At 46.3% G+C, this 10,646-nt stretch overlaps 1 protein-coding gene across 1 annotated transcript; it reads right to left on the reverse strand.

Annotated features, from left to right (window-relative positions):
- Positions 1–3,192: 3,192 nt before the first annotated feature.
- On the reverse strand, positions 3,193–8,604 carry GPR174 (G protein-coupled receptor 174). Its single transcript, XM_007507483.2, has one exon. The coding sequence runs from the start codon at positions 8,045–8,047 to the stop codon at positions 6,926–6,928; it is 1,122 nt and encodes a 373-aa protein (XP_007507545.1). The 5' UTR covers positions 8,048–8,604; the 3' UTR covers positions 3,193–6,925.
- Between the last annotated feature and the right edge of the window lie 2,042 nt (positions 8,605–10,646).

The raw sequence follows: 10,646 nt of genomic DNA on the forward strand, positions 1-10,646 counted from the left end.
TCTTACTCTGGAACCGCACTGAATAGAGCAGGGAACACAGAATTCTAGAATCAACGAGTGCCAGAACTGGAAGAGGACGTACATTAGCCTTCTAGCTCTAAACGTGGAAGCGGTCTTGAAAGTCATCTAGTGTAACTGCCTCCTCTTGCAGAGGAGGAAGCCTTGGATCAGAGAAGTGGCCTTCTTGGATATGGTCAAGTCTCCCTCCGAGGGTGACCACCAGCCCATGTTGGATGGCATGATTTGTGCAACTGAGTGGGAATGGAGTGTCTTGGTCTTTACCAGGCATACTGGTCCCCCAGCTTTCTCTACGGGGAGCAGAAGCCTAGGATGGGTCAAACTTGGGATGGGAGGGTGTAAAGTGGGGCAGTGGGCTGCATACATAGGTACCAGCACCACCACCACCACCTTTATTCTTTGTCCAGTTAAGATTTCTCAGGAGACTATAGACTGCCACAGTTGGCCCTGAGGGAAAAGACCTTTGGGTTTGTATTCTGTGTGGGCATTAAGCCAGTGTGGAAGTGAAAGGAGTTTTGTATTTGTAATATGAGGACTTGTGTTCGAATCCTGACTATCACTTGCATGACCTCAGGCAAAGTCTCTGAGCCTTAGTCTCCTCATGTATAAAATAAGGGCAGTAGACTTGGAAGAGCTCTATGATTCTGTGATCCCTCCCACTTTGTAGGTAAACCAGGCAAGACCTCTGCTTTCCCTTCCCCTCCCTAACATAACCCCATGAGATGGGACCAGCTCTTACGTTCTTGCCACCAGACTGAGCTACTCTCTTACCTTCTTCCCAAGAGGATGAAAAACCCTCAGAATTTGCCATCTCGGGCCCGGCATCCAGTCACCTGGCTTTAGTTATGGCTTTGCCAGCCACTCACGGCTCGAGTTGGAACTCAGAGACTCAGCACATATGGGCATCTGCATACTCTTGGGCAAACCGTTCTGGTGAAATGTGTTGTGTGTTAATGCTCTGAGTTTTTCCCCGACTTTGGAGTTGTAAGGAAAGGAGGGAAACCAGCATTTTCCTGCCTTTGACAAGGCTCCAAACTCTGAACTCCAAGGAATCCTGGATTCAGAGTCAAAGGTCCTGGGTTCAAGTCATGGCTTCGTTGACCCTGAGCCTCAAATCCCCCCTCTCTAACAGGAGGGCAATAGTACTGGCTCTGTCTTCTTCCCAGAGTTGTGGTGGGCATCGTGGTACTATAGTAAGAGCAAACTTAGGGAAGGTGTGACCTCACTCTAAAATGGGCTAGAGGAGCAGAAAGAGGCCTCCCTGAGAAGGAAACTGAGGGCTTTTCTAACTCCCACCTGAAACTCTCCATTTATTGGGGCAGGGGGAGTGGCTCTGTGAGTGACCAAAGGGTGCGCTGGCCCTCACTTGGGAATGTCACTCCTCAGGATTCCCCATCTTTTCTCTCTAAATCATAACAGTCCTGGGGACCTTCCCCATCTGCTTGCTTAGAACACATTTTGGCTTGTGTGGGCACAGAACCCTTCTCGTCCAGGTTTGAAATGAATCCAATGCCAACTGTTGGAAACCAAGTCCAAGGAGCCATTGGCCAGAAGAGAAGGAGGGTTTCAGAGTCTGTCCAAACCTAGAAACCAGTGCCTGGGAGGCTAACAGTTGCCCTCTTGGGCCCTGCTGGGGCCAAAATGCAAACTGAGATTCCTCTCTAAACAGCGTTCCAGAAACCACCAGAGCCACTAGTCCATTCAGGGCAAAAACCAGGTCGCTCCCCATCCCCCTGCCACTGGATTGCCCACCAGTCAGGGCCACAACTAGCCAATCGCCTAGCCTCTCATGATGAGTGGAGGCCAAGAGTAGAGAGGCTTAGCAGGAGACTGCCTGGGATGGGAGGGGTGCTGAGAAGGGTTAGTGGCCCTGGAAGTGCCAACCCTTTAGCGTAAATGACATTCTCCTAGCCAGAGAGCCCCTGGCCAGGGTCCCTCGGAGAGGAAGGGAAAGAGAAGGCCTAGAATTCAGGAAAGGACACAGGAAGGGGAGGCAGGGGCCAAAAAACACACATTTCCCCAACTTCCCAATTTGGCTCAGGGCCGGGCATCAGAACTTCCTAAGCCAGGAAGCCAGGCTGTCTTTCCAGCCTCTTTTTGGTACAGGCTTCTCTCCAGCCATTCTCCAGGTGTCCCAGGAAGGGCACATCGCCCACCTCCATCCCACCACCAGGCAGGGGGGATTCAGGCACTGCAGGAGATGGAAAGAACGAAGCGGATACCAATTAGAAAACAGACTATGATTCCATGTGATTAAATGGCTTTCTGGAAATGAGTCTTTTTTCTTCCTGTTTGGCAGTTTTGCTTAGTCTCAGCTCTCACTAACGAGGCTGACTCGCTTCTCTGCCTGCAGCCTGTCTGTATACAAGAGAGCGGGCTGCCAAGGAGAGACTGTAGGAAGCCCTTCCAACCAGTGGGTAGAGGGAACCAGCCTGCTCTCTGCCACGAGGCAGAGCAGGGCCAGGGCTGGTTCTCTGCCTCCACACCCCGCGACCAGGAGGACCCTGTTTACAGAAATGACTGGACTCAGCACGCGCTTTGAAAGTATAGGGAAGGGGACCGAACCTGTGATTTCATTGGCATCGGGGAACTCACTCCCCTGACCCAAATTCTCTGCAGCTTAGAAACTTCCAGAGTTGCCCTTGAGATGAGTTGAGATGAGAAGCTGCCAGATGGGGTCTTCCTCCCTCTGATGTTCTGGGGCCTTCGTTCATGGGCTCTCATAGTCCAGGGTCTGCTTCTTCTCCATAGTGTGGCATTCTGAACTCCCTTTCCACAGGAGGCCATGTGTCCTGAGGACCAAGGTCTCTTCCTTCCCTAAAAACTGAATTCACTTTTAAAAACCTGAAGCAATGGGCACATGTGGTCCCAGAATTGCTACGTATAGCTCTGCAGAAGAGGCAAGGCAGAACAAACTTAGGCCATTTGGCTTGATGGGGAATGTGAGCCAGAGCATGGAAGTAGACCATCCTGGGAGGGGCCAGGGGAACACAGAGGGACCTCCTCTGAGAAGGAGCTGGGAGAAAGGGAAGCACAACCTTGAGAGGGGAGGTTTCTCAGCTGGTGAAATCACATACCTAGGATTTCTGGATGCCCCATTAGTGTCAGTGACTATGCTCACATCAGAAACCTAGAGCAGGAAGGAATCTTAGAGGCCAGTGAGCCCAAGATGTTCATTTTATAGATGAGGAAACTGAGTCCTGGAGAGGGAGAGTGATTCACCCAAGGTCCCACAGGTAGTAAGTAGCACAATGAGTCTCTTTGAGGCAAAAAAGCATTTTATAAATTATAGCAGTAAATTATGCCCAAATCACACATTTTCACAGTATTTTATGAAAAAAAACCATAGGATTTAGAGATGATCCATTTTTTATATAGAGGAGGAAACCAAGGTTCAGAGATATAAAATCACTCGGTCAAGGTCACACAGGCAATATATGTTTGAGGTGGAATTGAAATCCAAGTCCTTCTCCAAGTTGAATACTTCTGCCTCCTAAGAACATCAACTCTGACCTAGAAATTCACTTGTTCCCAAGGTCCCCCCGAATCCCACTCAGGCCAGGAATCCTTGGTTCTTGGGACAGGAAGTTCCACTTTAGAGACCCAGTGGTAAACGGTGAGTAGAACAAGACATTTCAATGATCCCCAAAAGTGAAAGGCACAAGCCATTGACATCATCCCATGTTCAGGTCAGGATTGGGGGCTCAGGAACCAAAAGTCAAACAGCCTTCCACTGTGACCGAGAGGCTTTTCCCCTAAGCCGGGGATCAATAACTAGGCAAGGAGTTCTATTTTGACTTTCAACACATCATCTTGCTCGAGCTTCACAACACTCTGTGAAGTAGCTGCTATTATTTTTCCTATTTTGCAGATGAGGACACTGAGGTTGATAGTGATAATAAGGTTTGCAAAGCAATTTACAACCATTATCTCATTTATTCTCTTAACAATTCTGTGTTGTTATGGTTGTTATTCAGAGAGGGCAATTTGCCCACAGCTACACATCTAGTGAGTCTCAGAGGCAGCATTTACGGCCAAGGCTCTTCCAACTCTAGGTCAATACATATCTTTAAGAATAAACTGAGCCAGGCTGTAGAAGGTCTCAAGAGCCATGGTAAGATTGTTATGGAGGGGAGTACCATACATTGTGGGAAGAATAAATAGGAGTCGGGAGCCCTGGGTATCTGCTAGCTCTGCCACTGGCTGACTACATGATCATTTGCCAACTCTGAGACCTCAGTTTCTCATCTGTAAAATAAGAAAGGTTGGATTCGAAGCCTCAAGGAGACCTTCCAGTTTTAAACATTCTCTGGTTTTGAAATCCCATGTAGAAGGAGATTCAAAGAGGAGACAGCTATAGCAACACCTTCCTTCTTGTTTGGATTGCTCTGCTTAAAGTGCAACTCGGGTGCCTACTCTTCCCAATGGTCTTTCCAATTCTAGCACTGCCCTCACCCCCTTCAGCTAGTGACCGCTTGACCCCTTCGGCCCTCACACAGTATTTTGTACCTTTCCTGTTTACCTCCTAGGCAATTTTGTGTATTAGCGTTATCTGGGTTTGTAACTTATTCCCCCAAAAGGCTATGGAGCTGCCACATGAGGGCAACGGCTGTGTCTTGGCTAAACTTTGGCCTTTTCCACTGCCGAACATAGTGCTCTCTGCATCACAAATTGTGGTACCCAAATGCCATGGAGTATTACTATAAGAAGTTATAAAGAAGTAACTAATATGAGGAATCCGAGAAACCTCAAAAGACCTATAAGAACTGATACAGAGTAAAGTAAGCAGCCCCGAGCAAATAATGTGCACAATGACTACAATAATGTAAACAAAGAGAATTCAACAAAACCAAATGCTACATAAATACAATGATAAAACTTGGTCCTAGAAAAGAGGTGAGAATATGCACCTCCCTCCTTTCATTCAGAAGTAGCAGATTCTGTGTGTGGAATATTATAGAAGTTGTCAGACATTATTAATACGTCTGTCAGTTTTGCTAAACTGCTTTTGAAAAATACTTTAGACACAAGGGAAGGGTTGCTTGGTAGGGGAGATAAGGAATGTGACGTAAAAACAGAAAGCATTCATAAAAACACTTTTCAGGAAACACTGTAATAAATGTCTCATACTTGGGCTCCTTTCTATTTCACTTGATTTTGCAATGACACTTATTAAATTCAAATTCCTAGGTCTCAAATAATCCCTTGTACTGCCAATAAAACCTAGCCCTCAGGGGCTCTACACGGTCTTGCCTTATGATAAGCATATGCTACCATAGATGTTATGGTTTTGTCCAAACTTGTGATTTCATTAATATAGGGAACTCTTGGGGTGGAATTGCCCTCCGTTGATGCATATGGGGAACTCAGCTATGGTGTCAGAGAGTTGCCTCAGGTCACTGAGAGGTTAAGTGACTTGCCCAGACACACAGCCAAGATGGGTCAGGGGCCATAATTGAGCCAGATCTTCCTGACTCCAAGGACGTCATTTTCCACTATGTCATAAATGTGCATTTCTTTTAAAAAGAATGAATGAAAAATATGAAAAGTAGCATATCAGCTAGTAATGGCTTAACATAGAGAGAAAGATAGGCTTTAAGGTTTCAAAGCATCTTACATGAATAATTACATTTGAACCTCATAGCAACAAAAGGTTGATCCTCTAGGAATTGTCTCCCTTTAATAGACAAGGAAAGAGAAGCTCAGAGAGGGACTTGTCCAGGATCTCCCCAGAGGGAAGTGTTAGGAGAAGGAATCAAATTGCGGGATGGCCCTCCCAACTCAATGTTCAGTGTTCCTCCCTCATACTGCCTCTTGTGTTCTCAGATTGTGTTTGCTTCTCATGTAACCCCTACCTCAGTTTTGTAAACTATCAAGCTATAGAAATGGGAGTCATCATCTCGTCTTCTTCATTAAGATCTTGTAGGTGGCCCCGTGCCTCCCAGAAAGATCTTCTGAACTCTTCCCAAGAGGTAGGGTAAAGATTGGAAACACAGTTCCCCAAGAGGCATGGCTGGGGCCAGCTGCTCCAATGGGATCATTGCCTCTTCTTGTGCTATGAAGCCAAAGCAGTGGCCAGGGCCCATATTCCCAAAGAAGCAATGTGGTGCTTTCAACTTTGGAGGTCTCAGGTGGATAAATGGTTAGGGGCAAAACAAAGATCTCCAAGTTCCAAAATGTGAATGAGTTTGGAGTATGAGTTAATGATAGAATAAAAGGTTACATAATTCATTTGCAAATATCATGTGATTTGTCGAAGTCCTTTGACTTTTAATAAAGATTGAAATCTCATTTTGAATTTAGTCTCAGAGAAGAGCCTGGGGAAGGAGATGGTGTTCGGAGAAGGAAAGTGACTTGTCCAGGGTCACAAAGCTAGTAAAGCGGGATTTGAATCCAGGTCTTCCTTTCTCCAAGGCCAGCCCTTGGTTGACTTTGGAAGAGTCTGCTGTTCTCACAAATACCATACTGTATTGAAATCCTGTGCTTGGTAGAGTAACTGGACAATTGTATTGCACCTGAATACAAACAGCTTCATGTGGCCCAACATGGTAGAAATTAGAAACAATTCCGGGATAAAACATATTCATTCCATCAATGGCACAGCTTTCTCTTCTGTCTCTTGAATGTTGACATGAATGACGAGCCATTGAACAATGGCTATTGACAGCACGGGGGTTACAGAGAGTTGATGGGCAATGTAATGAATGGTCAAGACAATTCTGGTGATGGAAAGAGTACTCAGTCCTGAATGGGAGCCAAGAGGTGGATCTACATACACCCACATGGCCTGGATAGGACATTGCCAAGGAAGACACTGGCACATGTGCTGCTGCTGTATTTTCCCCGGTTGGGGTGGTGAAACATTGTCTTAAACTTTGAGCTTTCAGTCAGAGCAAGCATTCAGATTTCAACATAGCCCTGTTCCCACTGTTGGGGCATGGTTGCCTGGATAATTTTTGTTATGGAGTTGGATGCTGTCTTGCAAATCTTGTCTCGACAGCCGCCTCCGAAACTCATTGGTGGTAAAGTAGTAAATGATTGGATCCAGGCAGGAATTCAGGCTCGCCAAGCACAAGGCCACTGAATGGAATATCATAATCACCTTCTGGGCCCTGCAGCTTTGGATTTTGTTGGCCTTGACCAAGAAATCTAAGGGAAAGCTGAAATGATAGGGTGCAAAGCAAATCAAGAATACTGCTGCACAGGTTAAGATCATTTTTAGAGCTTTCTTCTTCTCCCCAAGGTCCTGGGATACTGGGTACTTCTCCTTTAGCGATAACACTGTCTTCCAGGAGCAGTAGAGAACAATGATGAGAGGAGTGATGAAGCCCACCAGCTCCCCCATGGTCACCATGACAATGGACTGCATCAAGTTCACGTTCCTGGTGGGCAGATCCACAAAGCACTTGGTTCGGTTGCTGGCCTTCTCCTGGTTGATCCGGAGAAAGGGGAAAAGGAGGCAGGCGAGGCAGATGCTGAGCCAGCCAGCTATACTGACATACAGGTCGCATTTCCTCTTGCAGTCGGTGAAGCGGAAGGGGTACATGAGGAACCAGAACCGCCTCACACTGATGCACACCAAGAAGTAGATGCTGGCATACATGTTCACATACTTCAGGTAGAAGCAAAACATACAGAGACCTTCCCCAAAAGGCCAGTCATGGTTCAGGTAGTAGAAGATCCGCAGGGGTAGGGAGAGTACTTGTAATAAGTCTGCGATGGCCAAGTTGATCATGAAGATCACAGCCCGCTTGGTCTCTTTCATATAGCCATAGAAGACCCACAGAGCTAGTATGTTTCCTATAAGACCAGGCACCAGGATGACTGTGTACATGACCGCATAAATAAAATACCGAAAATCTGTGTTGGCTATATCTGCTGGGATACATGAATTGTTACTACTCATGTTTCTCTCCAGAGACTCCCTCCGGGCCACACCTAAGTCCACTGCCAACTCCAGAGCTTTTTCAGTGACAGATAATGGATGGGTTGGGAAACCTGAAGGCATAGAATAATGTTCTCCTTTCATTGCCTTTGCTTGAGCTCCTGTACATGATTTGGGAGCTTTTCATAGAATTATGTGGACATTTGTCTTGGATTAGCATTCAGTATTCATGGATATGAAAGCACCACTGACAAGCATCTATAAGTTTCCCTTCTTGCTTTTATGGTGGCAAGGCCTTCTAGGACATTATAACAGTTGGTTCCCTCTCAGTAGGATTTTGAATATATCGTGTAAGGACTCCTCCAAGCCCCACATAGTGACAGGTATCTCTTGGCAGGTAATATCATGTGGTGTGATGGTAGGATGCCTTCTTAGGGCTCCCTGGGAGACCCCCAAGTTTCTTAAAAGAACTGAACTCTTTGTGATCATGGTCATGAAAAATACCATATCGGATACTGGTTTGGGAAAGTGGGAGAAGGGTCTATCCGTCACTCTTCAGGGCAAATTAACTTGTCCAGGTCATTTCTCTGGGTCTACTTCCACAGAACCTTTAAGACTTGAAACCAGGAGAGAGAAGCAGAACTGCAAGGGAAAGAGAAAACAAATCACCATGAGGACCATTTTGGGAAGAGGACAAGATTTCCACAAGGGAACTCAGATGAACTGTGGAATATTAGAACTGGAAGGTACAAGTCTACTCATTTTTCAAACAAGGGACCTGAAGTCTATAGAGGACAGTTAGCAAGTGGCAGAGGTACGACTAGAACCCAGATTTCCTGACTCTTATTCCAGTCTTCTTTCTATAACATCACTCTTCTTCAGTTCTCTTTTCCTGCCTTCCTGGTGGCCCAGGCCCTCATAACCTGCATTACTAATTCAAATAGCCTAAAGCAGTGACAGTGAACCTTTAAGAGACTGAATGCCCAAACTGCAACCCTCACCCTGCATGTGAGTGCCCCGCCCCTTACTCCAGACAGGGGAGGGACGAAGCACTTCCATTGGGCTGCTGGGCAGAGGGGCGGGTCATGTGAGAAAAGTCCTCAAGCACACAAGGAGAGGGGGAAGGAAGCAGTCCCCTTTGGTACACATGCCATAGGTTCGCCAAAACGGGCCTATAGGCTTTCTCCTCTGCTAGGAATTGGTTTCCTCTAATACTACTTATCACCAAAAGTAACTCCCATCTTAATTAATTAATTAAACAATTAACTTAATCCATCAAGTTCTCTGCCTGGTTTTCAAGGCTCTCTATAATATGTACCCACCCTATCAATTCAACCTGATTGGCTATTCCTCATATTCCCCCTTCGCTTCAGTTAGACCATGCTCCTGATGTTTCCAAAACAGGCCATTCCATTCATTAAATACATCTATTAAGCATCTACTATGTGAAAGGCACCAAACTAGGTACTAGAAACATAAAGCTATGCCTCCTTCACTGCTACCTCTCTATCTTTGCTTGTGCTCCATCCTCCCCTCAACTTCCTTCCCCATTCATTCTCCTTTGTTGCATTCTCAGCCACTGGGTACTCCTGTGATCTTGGTTTTCATTCACCTTGTCCAGCTCCTCACATCCCCATAGGGAGCCCCCATCCGCTGTGTCCTTCTCTTGGCCTATAATGTAGATGTGACCTATCTCCATTTTCTCCATTTAAACAGTTGTGGGAAAATAAAGTGTCTACTCTAAGGGCAGTGCATGGTGATGGGTAATGCTGACAAAAGGGAAAGCCTGGAGAGGAAATAGGATTTATGGGGGATAATTGGTGGCAATAAGGGAAAAAAACAAAGGACTCTGAGAGTTTTGCCTTTACGTTCACTGGTGTGGTGGCATCAGGAGATTGGGAGACTTTCAGAACATGTCCTGCCCATGAAATAGAAACCAGAAGAGTGAAATTTGAATTAGAGAGGTGGAAGAGAGAGGAAGAGACGCCATCATCCCTCGGACCTAAACCCAAGCCAAAGGGAAGAAGACTTTTGGGAGAAGGAGGGCTCTTGGGATTTACAAAGATATGAATCAGGACCTCATCATTCCTCATTCACAGGTTGCCAATTTGCTTTCCCTCTTTGAATGAAACATTCCCATTTCCCGCTGATGTTGTGAAGTGTGTTCTGGGAAGTAGAGGGTAGGTCATTGTCCCGTTTCCTGGGTAGGGGCTATATGCCAACAGTGAGAAAATTCCCCAAAGTGTACATGGGCCCTTCTTTTCCGGAGACAGGTTGTGCTGCAAGGGGCTGCATATGAGAGCTGCCTGCTGCTCCTTAGGAGCTCTTGGGCCTTCCCCACCCTTCTGGCAAAGCTTCTCCTTTCAGGAATGGACTTACTATGAGTAACTATGACTCTAGGCACTTTTGAATAAAGAAAATGAGCCTCCATGAACATAAACAGTCCCTTATCTGTCTTGAAGGCAGACAAAAGACTATGGAGCTGGTTTTCTAGGGCGGGCCACTATTCTTTGAGACTTTCCTTCCTCAGGAAAGCATCCACATTGTAAAGGACTCAGCCTGAATGAGATAATGATTTGAAGGAAGCCTCCCCATTCAAACAGGGAGGCACACTTTTTTCCCTTGCTCTCCAGACTTTTCTCTCATAAATCCAAAGCCACCAAAATGGACCAAAACACGGCCCGCCAAGCTAGCCAGAAATCCCCCAATGACTGAAGCTGCTTCGGATGGAGCTGGGGTCGGC

Source organism: Monodelphis domestica, chromosome X (genome assembly GCF_027887165.1).
Source record: "Monodelphis domestica isolate mMonDom1 chromosome X, mMonDom1.pri, whole genome shotgun sequence".
Taxonomy (NCBI): Eukaryota; Metazoa; Chordata; class Mammalia; order Didelphimorphia; family Didelphidae; genus Monodelphis; species Monodelphis domestica.

Excerpts from the sequence above, each read along its gene's own strand:
- GPR174 (XM_007507483.2), bottom strand. The coding sequence starts at position 8,047 with ATGAAAGGAGAACATTATTCTATGCCTTCAGGTTTCCCAACCCATCCA.